The sequence below is a fragment of the Syngnathus floridae genome, chromosome 5 (assembly GCF_059516105.1).
Source record: "Syngnathus floridae isolate MCC-2025c chromosome 5, RoL_Sflo_1.0, whole genome shotgun sequence".
NCBI classification, from domain to species: domain Eukaryota; kingdom Metazoa; phylum Chordata; class Actinopteri; order Syngnathiformes; family Syngnathidae; genus Syngnathus; species Syngnathus floridae.
Genome location: NC_142417.1, coordinates 19118034 through 19140254, shown reverse-complemented (window position 1 = coordinate 19140254; position 22221 = coordinate 19118034). Strand labels below are relative to the sequence as shown.

General features: G+C 41.7%; 1 protein-coding gene across 6 annotated transcripts in view; it reads right to left on the bottom strand.

The window, feature by feature from the left end:
- Positions 1 to 22221, bottom strand: part of fkbp15b (FKBP prolyl isomerase family member 15b) — a 109374-nt gene that overhangs the window by 2661 nt on the left and 84492 nt on the right. For 4 of the 6 annotated variants that reach the window (XM_088377477.1, XM_088377478.1, XM_088377479.1 and 1 more), the window contains 2 exons: positions 20431 to 20532; positions 17953 to 18060 (listed from right to left, as the gene is read on the bottom strand). The exons of 1 other annotated variant lie outside the window; for it this stretch is intronic. In XM_088377477.1, the coding sequence (XP_088233603.1) occupies positions 17953 to 18060; positions 20431 to 20532 (210 nt within the window). The remainder of the gene's footprint in view (positions 1 to 17952; positions 18061 to 20430; positions 20533 to 22221) is intronic. One more of the 6 variants, XM_088377481.1, reaches the window with a different exon arrangement.

Below are 22221 nucleotides of genomic sequence, written 5' to 3'. Positions count from 1 at the left end.
AAATTGACTGATGCACAATAAAAAAGTGTTTTTTGGTCTGATGAGTCCACTTTTCAAATTGGTTTTGGAAACAATGGACGTTGTGTCCTCCAGACCAAAGAGGAAGTGGACCATCCGGACTGTTATAAATGCAAAGTTCAAAAGCCAACATCTGTGATGGTATGGAGGTGCATTAGTTCCCATGGCAGAGGTGATTTACATTTCTGTGAAGGCAACATAAATGTTGAAAAGTACATACAGATTTTGGAGCAACATATGCTGCCATCTTTTTCATGGACGCAGCTGCTTATTTCAGCAAGATAATGTGCCAAGCCACATTCCACACGTGTTACAACAGCGTGGCTTCAAAGTAAAAGACTCCAGGTTCTCCTCTGGCCCGCTTGCAGTCCAGACCTGTCTCCCATTGAAAATGTGTGGCGCATTATGAAGCGTAAAATACGACAGGGAAGACCCCGGACTGTTGAACAACTGAAGCAGTTCATCAAGCAAGAATGGGAAAGAATTCCACATGAGAAGCTAAGAGAATTAGTCTCCTCTCTTCGAAAACGTTTGAGTGTTTTTAAAAGGAAAGGTGATGTAACGAAGTGGTAAACATGCCCTTTCCCAACTTCTACTGCATGTGTTGCAGCCATGAAATTCTAAGTTAATTATTATTTGAAAAATAAAATAAAGTTTATGAGTTTGAGCATTAAATATGTTGTCTTTGTGGTGTATTCAATTGAATATAGGTTGAAAAGGATTTTCAAATCATTGTATTTCGTTTTTATTTACATTTTACACAATTTCCCAACTTCAACCAAATCCGGTTTATAGATTCCATAAAAGTAGGGCTCGGGAAAAAGTCAACCAGTTGTGTCAAACGCAAAATAAGTTGGAAAAAAAACCCCTGTATGACTCAGAATTTTACCAGAGTAATCGATGAGAAACTTGATAAGATAAGCAATTTTAAAACTGTTTGTGACAGCCCGACATGAAGATAAAGTCTGCATCCTCTTTATCCTTTAACTACAGCTGGGCATTTACCGTAATTTTCGGACTATAAGTCGCTCCGGAGTATAAGTCGCACCAGCCATAAAATGCCCCAAAAAGTGAAAAAAAACCCATATACAAGTCGCTCCGGAGTATAAGTCGCATTTTGGGGGGCAATTTATTCAACAAAATCCCACACCAAGAACAGTCATGAAGGAGTAACAACAGGCTAAACGATAGCAATAACAGGCTAAAGGATAGGTATGCTAACGTGACAAACACAAACAAAGAGCTGAGAACGGGCCTCACGTAACCTATAGAGTTATTAAAGACAACTATTACATAAATAACATGTTTATAAAACCATCTGTGTCACTCCAATTCATTAAATCCATCGATCGTTCGATACGATAGCAACAACAGGCTAAACGATAGGTATGCTAACGTGACAAACACAAACGAAGAGCTGAGAATGGGCCTGACATAACATATAGAGTTATTAAAGAGAACTATTACATAACACGTTTATAAAACCATCGGTGTCACTCCAATTCATTTAATCCATCAATCGTTCTTTGTCAACAATGGGTGCGCGCGGCCTGCGGCGCTTGCACTTCAAAATATTCCACAGGCCCTTATAACGATATATCAATTATATTTCAAATAACTATTATAGAGGCAATATTATCAAACCATCTGTGCACTTTAAATCATTAAATCCATCGATCAAATTCCTCGTCCTTTGTCAACAACGCCGCGCGTGCGTCCTGACGTCAGCCTCGTCGTTATTCCACAGATCTACTATATAACTATACTGTAGCGTTAACAAAGTACAAGGAAAGACGTGGGTTTGGTAAACGGCTCTTTATTTAACAAAACAAACTTCCAAGCGTGTGGTGGCGTGGACTTTCAGCCACCGATGTGGAAGAGAGCTCCATACAATAGGACCGGGCGTGCGTAAAAGCCATGTTCGAGCCCCATGCACCATCCGCGGACAACTACCCGGCCGAGCGCAGGCCCCCGACTTCGATCAACTGAAGTGAAAGAGAGCTCAGTAGAGTAGGACCGGGCGTCCGTAAAAGCCATAATAGTTTTTCAAACCTTCTATGTCACTCCAAATCCTTAATTCCTTCAATCTCTGCGTCCTCCGTGTCACTTAGAAACAAAGCCGCTAATGATACTGGTACGTTTGTCCTTTATGCAAACAACCGCCCCGCTGCGCCGTGCCACTTACATCACTTGAAATTCAAATTACAGTAATGCTTTGGTACATCACGGTTCTCCAAACTTTCCTTCTGCTGCTCGATTACGGTTTTCGGCTGCATATTTTACAACTTGAAGTTTGTTACCTGCAAAATATGAGTTTCTTTTTGGTGCCATTTTTCTTAAGCCCTTCCCATTTAGAGCGCCCTCATCCAGTTTCGTCTGAAAATATTTTTTTTTTTCAGATGTAGTTTTTTGTTTTGTTTATTTGGTTGTTTCATCAAAGTCAAAGTCGGCTTTATTGTCGATTTCTTCATATGCCAAGACACACAATGAGATCGAAATTACGTTCCCACTGCTTCAAGTACTACCGTATTTTCCGGACTATAAACTACTTTTTGCATAAGCTTGTAGTCCGGTGCGGCGTATCTATGAAGTTTTCGTGATTTTTGTGATGTCTAATACACTTATACACTCCTTCATAAAAAGGTTGTGGACTGCTGTTGTGCGGCACTGCTTTGCTGGGCGGAGGGCTATGTGACTAGACAGATGATCACTGGGGAGAAGAGTGGTGTGTTGATCACATGTCCACCCGCCAGGCAAATAGTGATGCACAATTGACATGAACAAAAGACAGAACAAGATCAAGATGGACATTACTGGAGAAAGGAAGCTTTTGTACACAAACCGTCATTATGGGGGACAAAACAAATGCATTTAAAGCCGCTTTTAAGTTAAAGGCAGTCGATTCGGCTCGTAACGAAGGGAATAGAGCTGGTCATGTACTGTAGAAGTTTCTTCCGGCCACCAGAGGGCACTGGGCTATGGTTGATGACATCTTATTGCGTCACCCTTTTCAGTAATTTTTATCCGGGTCATGTCTTCTCCTGAGCTTTACATGTAGCTCGTATCACATTGCCAACTTTACCCTGTAAGTGGTCCTATTTTATTTATTATTATTTGTGTGTTGCTAGTGTTCCCTGCACATTAAATTTATTATGGTGTTCGCTGAGATTTATACGTTTGTACGATTGCAGAGCTCCTTCATCTCTGTCAATGAACGTTATGCTAATAAAAGGTATGTGGCCCCAAAGAAGCATCTCTTTCCTGACAATCTTCTTTGTGTATATTATCTTACAAATGGTAATTAAACATAAAGAAACCTGCGTCTTATAATCCGGTGCAGTTTATATATGAACAAAGCAAGATTTTACTCCAATTTTAACTGGTATTATATAATATTAATTAAACTATAAAACTAAATATAAAAAATACAACATATACATCGTCGTGTTTGCGTATGTTGGTGACTGGTGAAAGCAAAAAGAGACGTGACAGGGCAATACAGCTGCAGAGAGGCTGCTCATTTCGCTTAAATCAGCCACACAGAGGCTAATCCTTGTGGTATGTTGAAGTAGTCATAAGTAGAAACGTCCATGTAAATTTTGGTGCCAATTGATTGCTGTTTTTGTACATTTTAAGCAATAGTCTTTACAATGATTTCTAATGGGGAAATTATGATCTCTGCCTTCCGACGTCATCAACCAAGACAAGGAGGGGGGGTGGCCCTATTCCTCATTAAAAGTGGGTGTTTTTAAAGACAATTGTTTTATTATTCTTCCAAAATGAATGGATAAAATAATTCATTTTAACTTCTTTCACTTTCCTGTTAAAAAAATACATAAACGGGGCTAGTGATGAACCATCCTTGGTTGACCCTGACGTAGAGAAAATATTGAGCCGCATCCACAACATTCTTATTGAAAGGAAGAACAACAATTTTATGTCCCTAAATTATAAGGGACTAACGAAAATTGCAGAGAATGATATGAAGAGGGCCATAACAAATTCATGGCTGATTTGCTCGGCATGTACAGTTCATGTTTAGAGTATCTAGAGAAGTGGATGACACCTATGGAAGAGTTCTCACCATTTATGTGGATGGACATGAGTGAGCCTGCATGAAGTACCTTGGAAAGAAGGGAGAGCCAATTCATGATATTACCGTTTTGGCCCAAATATAAGACGATGTTTTTTGCATTGAAATAAGACTGAAAAAGTGGGGGTTGTCTTACATTCGGGGTCTAGACATTATAACCATTTACAACACTAGATGGTGCCAGATATCTTTAAAGTGAAGTTATGTCACCGCGCCTTAAGTCTCGCGTGAGTTACCTCAGCTTATCGCGATTGTTGGAGCTTGTGCGCAGCGGTAAGTTAAAGGTTGCAGGTATCGACTGAGTATGCTGCTGTGATCATTTGCGTCTTTGACACAAAGTGAGTATATACATTTCATTGTTACTACTGTCCACTGTTGTGCCATTTGTCTGATCGCGGTTTGCTTCGTGTGCGCGCCGTTTGATTGACAGCTCCGACGCGCTCCTTTAAGTTTGCCTTGCATCGCACAAGTAGCCGTTACGCAGCGGCACGGCGACTAACGGTCGCCAGCAAATGTATTTTGTTGTCTCGATGACTTATGTTTGGTGTGTTGCCGAGAGTATTTCATTTATGGTTATTTAGTTTAGCGGGACCGTTACGCAGTTAGTTATGTATTGTGTGCCGTCCACGAGTGTTGTGTGATGTCAGCGGTTGAGCGCTGACTTACGTATTGTATTTCTGTCTGTGGCACACACACACCCTTAACACGCTTCACACAATACCCTTTTGCCCATTTGCCTGTATGCCCCTATGAGCCACAGTGCCTGTTACTTATTAGCCAATAATTCAGTAAAGCATTCAAAACTGAACCACGTCTTCCCTCCTGTGTTCTGACCGACACCCGGGGGCTAAAAGAGCATAACCATCCGAGCCAACCCCCTATACAATCCTCAGGCTCCCCAACAAGAGCGGTAGCAGTTTGCATTATTTTATTGCAATGTTTTTCCTTATTCAGATTTGTTTCAAGACTTCACTTTGATGGTTAATGAAGTTATTGCAATTTTGTTGTTTTATCACAGTAGATTGGTTTATTTACATTTCAAAAACCAGAAGCCATACATTTACAAATGTGATTGCACTTTAGTTTACATACCCTTTACATATTTAAATGTTCAGATATTAAGATGTGATTGACAATTTTTGCATGATTTGAATGAGGCAAAATATCATGCTTTTTCTCTCGAATATATTGTTATAATCATTTGTTTCAGATGTACTGTAATTATTTTCTGTATAAAAATGAAATTTGGTGTTCAAAAAGTCTTTTTTCAAACTTGAGTCAAAAATTTTATATTAATATTATGATGGGTAATCATAGATCATCATGCCTAGACATTACCTGTGGGGTCCCAGAGGGGTCAGTGTTGGGCCCAATATTATTTAATCTGTACATAAATGATATTTGTAAGGTGTCAACTATCTTTAAATGTATTATTTTTGCGGACGACACCAACAGCTTCTGTTCTGGAAATAACTTAAAAGACACTATTAGAGACCATTACAACTGAATTGTCCAAACTAAAATATGGTTTGACATTAATAAATTATCATTGAATGTAGACAAAACCAAACTGGTGGTATTTTGGAAACCGTAAAATAGATACACAGGTTCAAGTAACAATAGATAGTCAATATTGAACAAGTTTAAGAGATCAAATTTTTAGGAGTAATATTAGACAATAAATTCTGTTGGAAACCTCATATAAGATACATTACAACCAAAGTAGCAAGGAGTATTGCAGTACTGTGCAGTGCAAAACATTCTGGAGCAGAGAATGTTGTATACTCTATTGTTTTCTTGTTTTACCATATTTGACTTACTGTGTGGAGATATGGGGAAATGCATACATAAGCACTTTAAAACCATTAAATATACTACAGAAAAAAAGCTATAAGAATTGTACACAAGGTTAGATTTCGAGATTATGCAAATAATTTGTTTTTAAAATCAAACGCTTTAAACCTAATTCAAATTTAGACTGGCACAGAAAATGTATCGAGCAAAGACTCAAAAACTCCCAGGGAACATTCAAAACTTATTTATTGAAAAAGATAAGGGATATAATTTGAGAGGAAAAGGTAACTTTGATAAGGGGTGTGAGGGTTGATAGATTAGTTTGATTTTATGATTGTTGGAATAATTAACCAAACTTGTCCTGTCTTATAGCAGAACAAAGTGCTAAGATCCTTTGAACTTATTGACCAGCTGCAGACAAAGCAATCTAAGTTGTTCTTTTTCCCCCAACATCGTAAAAGACCCCCTTGCTATGCTTTGACCAGCGGCCAGGGGTTCACCCCCATCCTGACCAATCTCACCCCCACCCTGCTTTCTCTCAATAAATACTCTCTTGCAAGAATCTAGAGTCAGACCTCATTCGATCATCGCTGTATGCACAGCGACGAACATATACTGTCTCCCGTGTGGTTCTTGCAAAATAAGTTAGAGTGAGCACCACTCTGACATTTTGGTGCCGTGACCCGGATCCCTCATACCCACTGCTGGTGGACGGAGGACGACGTGCTGCATTGTCGACAAGCCAGCGTCCATTAGGAGGACCTGGAAAAGAAAGACCTGGGAAGAAAATTCTTCGCTGGGCCAGCACCTTAAGTCTGCCTTCGTCATGACAACAGTGGATTGACGGGATCCGGAAGTGCAACGAACCAGGGGACAAGTAAGTAAAAGCCCTAAAGTTGTGGTGAAACGCGTGAAAAGTAGAGGTGCACGAGATATAGTTTGGGTTCAGGTCCCAGTGGAAGAAACAGGCTACGAAAAGCAGAGCTTCTTTTTCGTTCATCGAAGAAGTGCGTAGATTCTTCTTTGTCTGTTTTTCCAAGCTAAGGGATCGGGCTTGGGTTAGTGTCCCAGTGGAAGGAACGTGCTAAGAAAAACAGAGCTTCTTTTTTGTTAATCAAAGAAGAGCTTAGATTTTTCTATATCCGTTTTTCCGGCCAAAGAACAGATTGGATTAGACTCCCAGTGGAAGAAATGGGCTAGAAAAAAAACTGAGCTTCTTTTTCTTAATTGAAGAAGGGCTTAGATTCATTTTTGTCCGTTTTTCCAAGCTGTTTGCATGAAAGTTGTGTGGTTGAGTATGACTGGTAGGATAAATTGACTAAAAAACTGTTCTAGCATTGATCTACGGCAATAACACAGGCTAGTAATTTGTTGAAAGGTCAATTTAAACCTGCATTGAGGATCCTCAAAGAAAAAAACCTTGAAAAAAAAATTGAAAAAACTAAAACTACTAAAATTAAGATGGGAAATAAAAACGGTAAATCTCTACCTCTTAAAGGAGATGAGAAGTACATGGCAAGTCGATTTCTCAATTGTATGCGATACATGCCGAAGTGGAAGAAAAAGTATGGAGTACAAGGAAAGTTGAAATGTGGAACGTAGTAGGAGAAATTTTGGAGGAGAGTGTGGCTATGAAGCCAAAGGGTTTGAGAAAGGAAAGAAAAGAGAGTGCATTGTGCGAGAGTGTGGTTGAAAGCTTCACAAGAGAGAAGAGAACAAATTCAAAAGACAAAAAATAGAAAGATAAAAAGTGATAAGGCCGCCATTCAATTAAGATTTGAAAAAGAATTCGGGTTGCACAGTGGCATCCCATTCAATGGTGCAGCTGAGAATGCTTATCAGCAACATCTTAAAAATGCGCTCCTCACTGGTTTCCCCCCTGAATCAGGCAACTGGGTGAGGAAACGGACACTGCTTGTGTTACAACAACCATGCAGTGGGCCAGAGACGCTGAAAAAGTGATTGAGAAAGGCAAAAGTTCTGATGTATTTCATCTAGATGATGATGATGATAATGATCTAGATTAAGATACAACGGTCTTCTTCCAAAGTTCCCAAAGGGGCAGAGGAAGAGTTAGAGGCCAACAAGGTCGCAAGCCACCATTCAAATCAAAACCCCCATCAGTTTCAGACAACTGTTGGAACTGTGGGAAACATGGACACTGGTCAAGAGAGTGTAGTCATAAAAAACAAAACCCATCAAAGGGCGGAGGAAGAGGCAGAGAAAAAGTCAAATTTTCAGCATGACTAGCTTCCTCCCCCTTTGACCTCTCATGCTCCTACAAATAAAGAAATAACAGATGTCCATTCAGCATGAGACATTCTGAGTGCATTAAAAGAAAAAAACAAATTTAAAAACACGTTACTTTTGGTTTAGATTCATTGTCAGTTTATAGAATGACAAATGACCAGGGATCAAATTGTGTGCACAGTAAAGTTAAAATTTGCAAATCAAGTGGTAAATAAATACAACTTGCTTCTAAAAGGTAAATAAAGAATTAGAATGTGCTGTCCTCACGTGTGTGGGCGGGAACCAGCTCATGATCGACTGCAGGAAATGGCCGGCCTGTGACGAATCATTGGTGCCGGGACCTACCTTTATTGCGCAAGAGCTGTGCATGTGTACGTATGTGTTAAAATGATGAAATTGGCTAAACCTTTAGATATCTGTTTGCGGGCAGAAACTAATCCACACAAGTGCATATTAGTGTCGAGCCCTCATGAGAAATTCGAAAAAAAAAAAAAAAAAAAAAAAACGACAGAACATGCTTTCAGAAATTGGAAGAAGCAAAATTGTGAATTTAAGACATAGCAATGCTACATTTAATAGGAATAATTGATTGGTTGTGTTATAAGATTATACAAACTTCTATATGTGAGTTAAACCTGAGAGATTGAGCTATGAATGTTGTGTGGAGAGCTTGGATAAATTGAGACCAATGTGATGGAAAGACTCCTTTTTGGAGACTGTGTCAGATGCAAATGAGCAAGGTAGAATGATTGCCTGAATGAAAGGAAAATACAGGCTGAATGGTTGAAGTTGTTGGAGACTACTATGGAAAATTAGTAGAGCGACTTTGAAGAAAGAGTGATTTTGAGTAAGTTAAATGCTAAGAGAAAAAAAAGTTGCTTTTGGATTGATAATTAACTAGAGAAAAAACGGGAGAACCAGTAACACATGCAGAAGATGTGTGAACTGGGAAATTAAGAAGCGTTTTGGAAAGAAAGTCAAATTAAATGATGATAAAATCTTATGTAGTAAAGAACACATCCTCCCAAAAAGTTTGTCAAGGTTTGAGGCATGGACGTCACCAAGCCTCAGAAGGAGGGAGGAAGTAGGACAGATAGTGAAAGATAGTAATAATACAACACTTTATGACATATGGATTCTCTAATACATTTGGCGTCATACTGTCAGGGTTTTCCAGGTTATCTTTATCGTATGATTATGTTGGAATGCAACCTGTAATAAATAACCTAGCTAGATTAGTTTTATGCTTATGTTGGAATGCAACCTGTGATAAATAACCTAGCTTGTCCCATCCTACACAAAGTCGTAAAACAACCCTTGCTATGTTTTGACTAGAGGTCAAGGGCTTTCTCTATTCAGTCCACTCTTACCCCCACCCTGTTTCTCTTAATAAAAATGCTCTTGCAGGAGCCGAGAGTCAGACCTCCATTCAATCATCGCTGTACGCACAGCGACGAATGGACTCTCCACTTGCAGGTGTCTAAAAGGACTTACTTGTCTCCCGTGTGGTTCTTGCAAAATAAGTTGGAATGAGCGAAACTCTAACAATACCATTAAGTTAAAATGTTCTCAAGCTTTTCAAACTTTTGCTTGAAGCAATCGGAAGACGATTGAAAAGTGACTAAATAGCTATGAGGAAGTGGTGTAGCTGTTAAGGGCACGCGCTTCCCTGGCTAATCAACACTTGTTTGAATGAAAAGGAGGAGGGGGAATTGGCTGAGCTTCCTGAAAAACTGTGGACAAAGGGCCCATCTGATGTCGGACTTTTAACGTCCATTCCCCCAGTACAAATCCAACCAAGATCAGAACATCTCCTTTAAAACAGGAGGCAATAAATGGGATAGACCCTGTCATAAATGGTCTTTGGTTAGGAGGAATCATTAGAAAGTGCTCAAACTCTTTCCGCAAACACTCCTATTTGCCCAGTTCAAAAGGGCAATAAAATTGACTCGTGAATGATACAATATTTGCAAAAAGTAGAAGAGGAACAGTCCTTGGCAGATAGCATGATCAGAGCACTCAAACTGAAAGATGTGTCAAATGCAAATTTACTGGCACCTGATCTTTCTTCCCCACCGGTCAACAACCGCTCCAAGCCAGGAGATTGGGACGACATAAAGGTCGTCAAAAAGGAAAAACTGGGCCAACCATGGTAGGAGGGGCCATTCCAAGTCTTGCTGACTACCCCCACTGCACTGAACATTGCTGGAAGGCCCAGCAAAGTTTCACCTCAACCACTGGACATTACAGGGAGTGCTGTACCCCATTTTCAGAGTGGGGGGAAGTCTGACTACAAAGGGGCCTTGTCGTTTAGGGCGGGGGCGTCTCAATGTTGGTGAAGAATGGAATCCATAAGATCCCCACTCTGACTAGGCAATGGGAAATATCGGTGTCTCTGCCATCCTAGTAGCAACGGAGCTCCACATGCCAGGTGGATCCTCTGCTGCGTTGTGGTTGGAGCGTGCTATGGTCTATGGACTCGTCTGAATAGACCAATTAACAATGTCGACCGAGGAAAAAGATGGTCACATGATGAGAACTTTGAGGAATGGTCATGGGACCCCAGAAACCCACACGAAACCAACACTTGGTGTGTGACGTTCACTGTGAGATCCCACACACAGGAGCGATGCTATGTGTGTTCCAGACTCCCCCCCTTCCTCCACGCAAGTTCACCTGGAGGCCAGTACAATGACTGTCACCGAAGCGAAATGCATGACCTCTGTGGGAGGAGTTGGATTTCAACACCGTGCTGTCACAGTCCTACCCCTACCGTCCTGGACTCACAGAAAAGAACCTGTGATCAAACTCTTTTGGATTAGTCCCAATGTGACTGTTGAAGGACGATAGATGCCACAAGTAGCCTAAACATTTTTGTACATTGTTGTACCTGGAATTGACTACACATTTCCTCCAAGAAAATGAAACCCACGAATGCATTAACAACTGCTCTCCAGGAGGAAACTGGAAGGGAGCTTTGGACATCACCGCTGAGTGCCAGGGTAGGAGAGCCATTTCAAGGCGTCAGGGCTCTCCTACCAACATGGCTGCACTATCGGATGGAACCTGCTTCATTCAGAATGGCTCGTGGCTTTGTGGTCACAAGAGTTGTTCGATGCTGCCCGCCAACTGGACACGAGTGTGTGCACGAGTGTGGGTGACCGACCACACCTACAGGATACAACATCATCAGCTGAAGACAGCACACAACTCTTCTGGACGTCGACGCAGAGCTGTTGCAGCCTTTGAACCACGTTACCCTGTCTGGGGTGCGAATGTCCCTGATAGCCACAAAGTGTGGTCCGTCGGAGACAGAGTCGTTCATGCGCGTTTTCCTTGGATCGGAGTTGGAAACACTCTTCATCAAGACACTGAACTATCGTTTCTAATCTTTTCTGAATCTCTCTCGCTGCAAGTCAATGATGGACGAAACAGAGATATTCAGGCTATTGGACTAATGGTCTTGCAAAACAGGATGGTTCTGGATTTGATGACTGCAGAGCAAGGTGGCGTGTGCCACATCATTGGGACTACCTGTTGCACATACATTCCAGGAGTTAATGACGCTCACATCAACGACGCTGTGAACTCACTGAAGAACTTACAGCAGGCCATGTCAAAAGACAAAGTTTCTTTTCATGGCTATTCTCTGGTGCTTGGTGGCAACTGCTGTTGAAACTTGTGACTCCTATGCTTGTTGTGCTGGTATTGTTGTGCTTGTTTACGACCTGTGTTATCTCATGTTAGAAGTCAGCTGTATCAAGATCTGTCTTCTACCGTAGCTGAAGTGCGAATACAACATCTCAGGCATGTCGAATATGATGATTTTAATGCGCTGCAGACAGAAGATTGCGATAATGCTGATTGGCTGAATGTTTTTCACAGAAACCTGATGATTTGACCGTTGAAAATGCCTTACATGTGATGAATACAATGATGTTTCTGTGTTTTTTAAAAAAAAATTCTATCTTGTCATGTAACATGGGGGAGCGGGAGAAGAGATGGTGCAAATGGTGAATATGGATTGCTCACAGGAATAAACTGGCAGAGCTGAAATTCCAAATTTTAGCAGCAGATGGTACAAAATTTGAATTAAGGATTATTGAATAAATTGGCAGAGCTGAAATTCCAAATTTGACCAAGAGATGGCGCCAAACCGATACATGAGACCAAAAAGGGCCAAAATAAGCTGAACTCGTGGAAATAGAGATAAACAGGAACACGGGGTCGGATTGTGGGTCACGCATGGAAGCACAAATGTGATTTCAACTTTGATTTCTTTGCTTGGCTAAAATGTATTCTGTTACAGCTTAAGCAATATTATCAGTCAATTTGACCAAGGTGCCCGCTACTGTGAGAATAGTGGCGTGTTATAAATTGTTTGGAAAAGAAAGGTACAAATGTTATTTTTATTTTTAACTTTAATTCCTTTGCTTGGCTAAAATGTATTCTGTAACAGCTTAAGCAATATTATCAGTCGATTTGATCAAGGTGCCCGCTACTGTGAGAATAGTGGCGTTATAAATTGTTTGGAAAAGAAAGGTACAAATGTTATTTTTATTTTTAACTTTAATTCCTTTGCTTGGCTAAAATGTATTCTGTAACAGCTTAAGCAATATTATCAGTCGATTTGATCAAGGTGCCCGCTACTGTGAGAATAGTGGCGTGTTATAAATTGATAAAAAGAAATAGATCAAAAGTTTGGATTTTTAATTTCATGGGTGATTGAAGTGTAACTTTAAAGAGTTATTTTCATGAAAAGGGAAGTGAAGAAAAGAGGAAGTGAAAGGTTTTACCAAGGGCTAGCCGTACATTTGGTGGAAAGTAATGCGTGGACAAATTAAGGGCGGAAACAGCTGCTGTAGAGCAACAGGTGTACGAGCGTGGGAAACTGGGCAATCTTACCCTATGGGGAGGGTATAGGTACCAGAAAAAAAAAGGGGGAGGGGGCAGAGAAGTCTATAAAAAGACCTGCAGGGGCAGCTACAGGGCTTTTTCCCCCCAAAGCGCGCTCATACGTGAAGAAGCCCGAAGGAGTTTCAAGATTTTATCAAGTCCCGGGATCTTTGTGTGAGACGCAGGATCGTTTGCTTGGATTGACTTGGATTTACTCAAAAGAATTGGACTGGACAACATTGCATGAGGAACTAGGTCAAGGGAACGACTTTTCTGTATGTACGCGAGGGGGGGAACAGTCATCGGGCCGTCGGTTCTCTCGAGGCCAACCTATTTCCCTAATTTGGATTTTAGAAGTAAGATCGAACTATCACTCGACTTTGCTTCCACCAAAAAATAGCACCCAACTGGTGGCTAGATTTTCCTTCTTTCATGATCTATGTCTTGCAATCAAATTGCTCTGGGATTGAATGATTTTATTTGCACGGGTATCAGTGAGTGAAGTTGTTCAGTTTTGGAGGAATTGAGATTTGTAATTCTATTTCATGTTTCTTCAATAAATGTGTCTTGTATATTCATCTACTTCGTTGTGCGTCAATCTGTACGGAATGTGCAAGCAATTGTTTGGGGTTGATTTGATAATCTGAGGAATGAACGGGTGATTAGTATGATATAAAATCGTACCGAAATAAATAAAAATAACGAAGGTGGTTGAATCAAATTAATTGGTTTGATGAAGAATAGAAGTACCTTAATTGTCTGTCGGGCGCAGGCCCTTCCTAATTTTGTTGGGCCGCGTCAAAAGTTAAATTGGACAATTTTGGGGCTTAAATCGCCTTCATAATTATTCGAGGGAGGAGTGAATTTCGTTAAATATTAATCCGTTTGAAAATTTACTTCATCTGAATAAAATAACGAGGGTGGTTGAATCAGATTATTTGGTTTGATGAAGAATAGAAGTACTTTGATTGTCCGTCGGGCGCAGGCCCGTTCCTAATTTTGTTGGGCCACGTCAAAAGTTAAACTGGACAATATCGAAGGATAAACATGCCTTCAAAATTAATTACAGGATGAATCTAATTAGAGTAGGACATTTTGATTCGTTTCAAGAGAGTTATTATTCCTTTTAAAGCAAACGAGTGGGTTGAATCATTCCGACAGTTAAGTGTTGGATATATACGTACGTATAAGAAGTTAGAATTAATAATGTAAAAAGCATTAACTTTCTTCTCAAATACTATTACTGTCATACTTCTATTAATTTGGTCCTCCTTCTGGGGCCGCCCCGACCTGCTGAGGAAGGACGGCCTTCACCCTAACCGTCAGGGCGCTTTCACTCTTTCTAGGAATATAGGTTACTGTTTGAGCCACTCATGACAGGTGACTTTAGAGCAGGCCAAGGCACAGGTGATTAGACCACCTGTGAGGATGGGTTTGGAGTCTGTTAAGTTAAAGTTAACTAGCGCTAGGCTAGACTTTCAGCATACACATAGCTCCTCGTGTAGACTTGAGCGCGACAGTTTGAATAGTGCTACAGTACACATAAACACACTTTCTACTGAGGTAGTAGACAAATCCAATCACTCCGTCCCGACCGGTCTTGCTGATGAAACGATGCCTGTTTTAGATAACTTCACATGTGTAACAAATATTCACCATTAAATTCCCACGGTCGTTCCATCCCACCGCGCTAATAAACTTTTGAGAGGTGATGTTAGGCCTAGAGAACACAATTTTACTCGCATCCCGTTTAAAAATCCTTCGATAGATTCGCACCCTGATCGATTACACTTAAACTCAGTTTTATGAATATTAGATCGCTTCATACGAAAGCGGTTCTCATTAATGACCTTATCACGGAACATAATCTAAACGTTTTTGGTCTTTGCGAGACCTGGTTAAAACCTAATGAACTGTTGCCACTTAACGAGGCCTCGCCTCCAAATTTTGTGAGCTCGCATGTGGCGCGTCCTCGAAAAAAGGGTGGGGGTGTCACCCTCATCTCAAATTCTGAGCTTAGATTTAGGCCTCGCTCAATTCACGTATTTAAAACACTTGAAGTTCTCATTTTGCGATCCACTGCTTTATCGTCATTTTATCTTGCTGTTATTTACCGTCCACCCGGGGCTTACTCTGGCTTCCTGGATGAATTTTCAGAATTTGTGGCTGATCTAGTGACAAATGCAGATAATATAGTTATCATGGGTGATTTCAACATCCACATGAATTTACCGTCAGATCCACTGACTTCGGCATTTCAGACTTTCATCGATACGCTTGGTTTTACGCAAGCCGTACAGTAACGCATAAGAATGGAAATACCTTAGATCTGGTATTATCCCGGGGACTAGCAACCTCAAATATAGCAGTACTGCCATACACTACTGTTTTGTCTGATCATTTCTTAATAAAAATTGAAATTTTAGTTCCTTGTCAAAGACCAGAGAGCAATCAGAATTATAGCAGCCGTAATTTTAACTCCATGACTGCAACTGCGCTATCTGAGTTACTGTCGTCGGCAACCGCCATGTTTCCTGCATACAGCGGCTCTATTGATAATCTTACAAATGAATTCAATGCGACATTATTAAAAGCCATCGACTCTGTGGCGCTGCTACGTCTGAAAACTCGGCGTAGATGGCCAACTCCGTGGTTCACAGATGAAACACGTACGCTTAAACAATTATGTAGAAAGCATGAGCGTAGATGGCGTTTAACCAAACTTGAGGTTTTCCATTAGGCATGGAAGGACAGCCTCCTGAAATATAAAGATGCGCTTATCTTAGCAAAAACTCGTTATTTTTCACAAGTCATTAATCTCAATAAAAACAATCCTAAATACCTATTTGATACAGTGGCAAAGCTAACTCTGCGCCAGCCGACCCCCGATAGCTCCTTCCACTCAGCTGACGAGTTTATGAAATTTTTTGCTCAAAAGATTGAGTCCATTCGGGACGAGATCAAAAATACCATTCCAATCCCTCCGCCGGTTACTAGCGCTGGGGATCATGCAATAACCCTCTCAAATTTTAAAAGCGTGTCCCTTGAAATGCTTACAAAATTGGTTAGTGCAGCTAAACAAACAACATGTTTACTCGACCCGCTTCCAGCCAAACTACTTAAAGAATTATTTCCAATTTTAGGATCGTCCGTCTTAAATTTAATCAATCTGTCTGTTTCCTCTGGGATAGTGTCAACAGCCTTTAAAACCGCTATTATTAAACCGCTACTTAAGCGAGCAAATCTTGACCCGGACTGTGTCAGTAATTATAGGCCAGTTTCAAACCTCCCATTCATAGCAAGACTTCTTGAAAAAGTAGTAGCTCAGCAGCTTATTGATCACATGGTCGCTAATAATCGATATGACTCTTTTCAGTCTGGTTTTAGAGCTAATCATTCCACAGAGACAGCACTTGCTAAAGTGACGAATGATCTCCTCATAGCTATGGATTCAAATACGTCGTCTGTATTGTTACTACTCGATCTTAGTGCTGCCTTTGACACTGTAGACTTCGATATTTTATTAGGGCGTCTTAAAAGTTGTGTTGGTATCTCAGGGTCAGCACTAAGGTGGTTCTATTCCTTATCAATCAGAAAGGAAGCACCGAGTGGTCCATGGCAATACGTCCTCTGAGCTCTATAATGTTACGTGTGGTGTCCCACAGGGATCGGTACTCGGACCGATTTTATTTAATATTTATATGATTCCGCTTGGGGACATAATACGTAAATATAATATTAGTTTTCAATGCTACGCGGATGACACCCAATTATATATGCCGTTATCGATGACAGATCCGCGGGACTGTTGTAATTTCGAGGCGTGCCTTGCGGAGATCAAGCAATGGATGTCTCTCAACTTCCTTCGTCTTAACCCAGATAAAACTGAGATGTTGATAATTGGTCCTACTCGTTATCAACACTTATTTAAGGAAACCACTATAACTATAGATAACCGTACTATCACTCAGAGTGATACTGTAACTAATCTCGGGGTAATATTTGACCAAACGCTCTCCTTTCAAAAACACATTAAGAATATAACCAGGATTGCGTTTTTTCACCTTCGTAACATTGCTAAGATTCTTCCCGATCCTCTCGACCGGGGATGCGGAAACTATTATACAAAACGCTGGTCTTTTAATTACACCGAGGGCCAAGAAAATGTCTGCAGGTTCTAGAGCATTCTCTATTCGTGCTCCAGAGCTTTGGAATGCCCTACCAATGGATATTAGAACTACTACCTCAGTAGAAACATTTAAGACACGTTTAAAGACACATTTCTATGAGATGGCCTTTAACTAACTTGTAGTGGCCGATTCGGCCGTAGTTTTTTTTTGTTCTCTCTGCCCACCCCTTCCCTGGCTGGGGAGGGGGTTAGGTGGCGCAAAAGCTGATAGCGGCTAGCTGGATTCTCGGGGACCAATTCAAGATGAAGAAACTGCAGCTCAACCTCCTTGAAGACACTGCCAGGAGACCTCCGACATCCATTTTTTCATTGATTTTCATATTGTGTATTACTTGTGCCCTCTCTGCATCCATTACAACCTGATGATCCTGAAAGGGGGATCCTTCCATCTGTGGTCCCTTCTCAAGGTTTATCATTTTCCCCTGGCAGGGTTTTTTTGAGTTTTTCCTTGCCCTTTTGGGAGCTTAAGATCAGGGGATGCTTTGAGAATAATTGTCAATTTTTGGCTATGTGAAGCCCTTTGAGACTGTTTGTGATTTAGGGCTATACAAATAAAATTGACTTGACTTTGAAAGTAATCTGTAAATTTGCAAAATACACCCACCTTACACATTTAACATTACACATTTTACATTTGTCTTTCAATACAACTGCATGTGTTTTTTTTGTACTGAATGTACAAAAGCTTCCAAAAATATTTGTTTACACTTACCTTGATGGTTTTTATAAGCACAGCAAGTACAGTATGTCCACTGTATGATTCACTGAGGTCAAACTCTCCTCGTAGAGAATGAAATACACCATTCATCACACGTTTCACCTAAAGTATCACAAGTTCTTGAGACAGGGTAAAAAGTAAACAAGACTCAACTATGAACAAAGAATTGAAGAAATAATAGAACCTTGAAAAAAGAATGAAATGTGACACTAACGGGTAGTGATTTGATCTTTGATCCTAGCTACTTTTGGGATCTGTTTGACATTTTTTGAAAAACTATAACCTCGGTTGGTTGATATATTCACAGCAAAAATGACAGTTATTTAGTTTTCTTTCTTTTTCAATGTACAGCCATCTCCCTTTTTTCTCAAAATATTCTATCCAAGATAATTTGGAAGGCTGGGGTCTAAGGTCATTGACACGTTTTTAGGCTGCTGTTCCCTAGCTCCTGTTTTTCTCTTTTCCCGAGTACTAATAACTGATTAGCATTATAGGCAACAAGAAACCCCTCCGTGAGTCATCACCTCATCGTGGTGGAGGGATTTGTGTGTCCTAATGATCCTGGAAGCCAAATTGTCTGGGGCTTTATGCCCCTGGCAGGGTCACCCATGGCAAAAAGGTCCTAAGTGAGGGGCCAGACAAAGCACGGCACAAAAATCCCTTATGAGGAATACTATAAATGGATTTCGTTTTCCCTCGTCCGGACGCAGGTCACCGGGGTCCCCCTCTGGAGCCAGGCCTGGAGTTGGGGCTTGAAGGCGAGCGTCTGGTGGCTGGGCCTTTGCCCATGGGGCAGGCATAGCCCGAAAAGGAAACGTGGGTCCCCCTTCCCATGGGCTCACCACTTGTGGGAAGGGTCAAAGGGGTCGAGTGCTGTGAGCTGGGCGGCGGGCAAGGGCGGGGACCTTGGCAATCTGATTCCCGGCTGCAGAAGCTGGCTCTTGGGACATGGAATGTCACCTCTCTGGCAGGAAAGGAGCATGAGCTGGTGTGTGAAGCAGAAATGTTCAGACTAGACATGGTCAGACTTGCCTCCACGCACAGTTTGGTCCTCTTGAGAGGGGCTGGACTCTCTTCCATTCTGGAGTTGCCCACGGTGAGAGGGGTCGAGCAGGTGTGGGCATGCTTATTGCCCCCTGGCGGGGCGCCTGCACATTGGAGTTCACCACTGGTGAACGTAGAGGGTAGCCTCCCTCCGCCTTCGGGTGTGGGGATGGGTCCCGACTGTTGTTTATGTTTATGCACCAAACGGCAGCTCAAAGTACCCACCCTTTTTGGAGTCCTTGGAGGAAGTGCTGGAGAGCGCTTCTTCAGTTCTAACGTGGGCAATGACAGTGAGACGTGGAAGGGCGTGATTGGGAGGAACACCCCCCGACCTGAACCCTCGCGGTGTTCTATTATTGGACTTCTGTGCTCAACATGGATTGTCCATAATGAACACCATGTTCAAGCATAAGGGTGTCCGTGTGTGCACTTGGCACCAGGACACCCTAGGCCGCAGTTCAATGATCGACAGTGTAGTCATGTCCTCGGCCACATGTTTTGGACACTCGGGTGAAGAGAGGGGCGGAGCCGTCAACTGATCATCACCTGGTGGTGGGTTGGCTCTGATGATGGGGGAAGATGCCGGTCCGACCTGGCAGACCCAAATGTACTGTGAGGGTCTGCTGGAAATGTCTGGCGGAATCCCCTGTCAGGAACAGCTTCAACTCCCACCTCCGGCAGAGCTTTAACACGCCTTAAATCATAGCAATCAAACAATTTCTGTAACTAGGAGACTTCTGTGTCTGTCAAACAACCCTCTCCTCCCAAGCAAACTTCTCCAATCGTCTCAGGTTTGAAGGGTGCGTTCACTAGTCTGTATGTTTTAGCTTCTTCAACAGATGTTCAATAGGATTTAGATCAGAGTTAACACAAGGCTAGTTGAGAATGGGCCGTTGTTTTGGTCTTAACCACTTCTGGGTGCTTTTATCTGTGTTTTGGGTCAAATTCCTGTTTGCAAGCAAATTGGTGTATGCCTTAATAGTCTTCAAATTAATTATACCCTGCACAAATTCAAGACATTCCGTGCGGAATGCAGCAAAACAGACACAACCTTATTGAAGCGCCACCAAATTTCTCAGATAGTGTTCTTTATGCTTTATTTCCAGTTACCGCTTCTCTTCTCCCAAAAGCTTTCCACCTTGTCAATAAGCATTTAAAATTGGTTAAATTTGTTCGATTGGGTTGCTCAATAAACTTGTGAAGAAGAAGAAGAAGAAATCCGGCTCCATGTGTCTTGAACTTCTGTTGGGTGCAAAGAAATCAAGACAATCAAGGCAATCTGAAGCAAAATGTTCTGCAACTGCTCAGCCGTTGGTCAAATTTTGAATTACACAGTACCACCTCAGTGGCATTCATTTTTCGAGGTTCCACTGCATGTCATTGTGTGTATTAGGGGCAAAAACAAACAATAAAAAAAATACTTTTTACCTCTGTTGCTGTATCTGCTAAACTTTCTTGCTCAGTCAATTTCATCTCAAGTTCAGCCACTCTTCTCTCGAGTAACTCCTTAACAGTGGCACTGTATGATCCCTGGTATTTGTAATTAATACAGAAAAAATTGCATACGTAAGAGAAAGAAAGGAAAAGGAAGTCATATTTAATTAAAAGTACCGGTATGTATGAAAATGTTCACATATTCCTCTAGTCCATTATTTGGTACAAGCATTTGCAGTTGTAAAACAAAAGGGTCTTCAGTTATGAGCTAACAATAGTATAGATATACAGTGGAGCCTCAGTTTTCAAACGTCCCGGTTCTCGAACAAATAGGTATTCGAACAAAAAATTTGAGATTTTTTTGCTTCGGATGTCGGACGAAATTTCAGTTGTCGAACCTCGCGAGATGAGCCGAGAGGACCCGCATGCCAACTGACTCCGTTCGTTATTACATTCTCGTAACTCTGAGGATTGCATCAACTCTAATTATGCCTCCAAAGGAAGCAAGTGGGAGCAGTAAAGCCATCCTAAAACACAAAGACGCTCTTAAAGCAATGTGACAGTGAGCGCCCGGTGCGCTGCAGTTGCGCGATCGGACCAAATTAAGCTCTCTGCGCACTGAGGTCCACTTCAGTTTTGGAAAGTACATCAAGACTTTAAAAATACTTTCTAAATTTCAGCGACGGCTCTGTCACAATAATGCGACCAGCGCGGTGTAGGTGCGCAGTCGGCGACGCGCTACGGTTGCGTGTTCGGCGGTGCGCTGCAGTTGCGTTATCGGACAAAATTAAGCTCCCTTCGCACTGAGGTCCACTTAAATTTTGGAAAGAAATCAGGACTTTAAAAATGTTTTCTAAATTTCAGCGACGTCTCTGTCACAATAATGCGACCAGCGCGGTGCAGTTGCACGGTCGGCACGCACTACGGTTTTCGCGTTCGGCGACGCGCTGCAGTTGCGCGATCGGACAAAACTGCGCAAATGAAAAAATGCTTATAAAGGCGTTTTTTTTTTTTTTTTGCTTGGAACGGATTAAATTGTTTTCCAATATTTGTAATGGGAAAACATGATTAGGAATTCGAACGATTTACTTCTCGAACAGCCTTCTGGAATGGATTGTGGTCGAAAACCGAGGCTCCACTGTAGCTCTTTTTGCTCTTTGTTACTCAATAAAGCTGGTCAATAAAGCTGATTCTGAAAGCGCTTCGCACTGATAACACAGCTTCAGGAGCAACAGTGAGTTCAGTGTCTTGCTCAAGGGCACTACGACATGGTCACAATGGCTTGGGGATCTAACTCCAAAACTCTGAGGTGGGAGACGGCTACCCTAACCACTGAGTCACGCCTCCCCCAATTCAGTTATGGGCATGCTTTGAAGTGTACCCATGGAGATCCCACAGTGACGTCCTGCTGGGGAAAGGGAGTAAAGGGACCAGATTTGGTCAATATCTGGTGTCCTCATGGCGCCGTGCATTAAAGGTAGAGGGGGGATTATTTTGGCAAATACAAGACTCAGGGATGAGAATGGCAAATGTAAAAAAGCACGGATTAGTAGTGTGTGTGTGTGTGTGGGGGGGGTATATGCTGTCGCGGCGGGTGGGGGAATGCCCGCGAGAGTCGCCGAGGCTAACGTTGCCCGGCCAGCTAGCCAGCTGCTCAAATTGCGCTGTAAAAAAATCTCAAGGACATAAATTATGAATCGGATAATTATACAGCATGTTACTCTAACAAACACAGCCAAATGTTAAGTAATTAGCAGCTTGTGCTTGAACTGTTTCCTTTCTTTG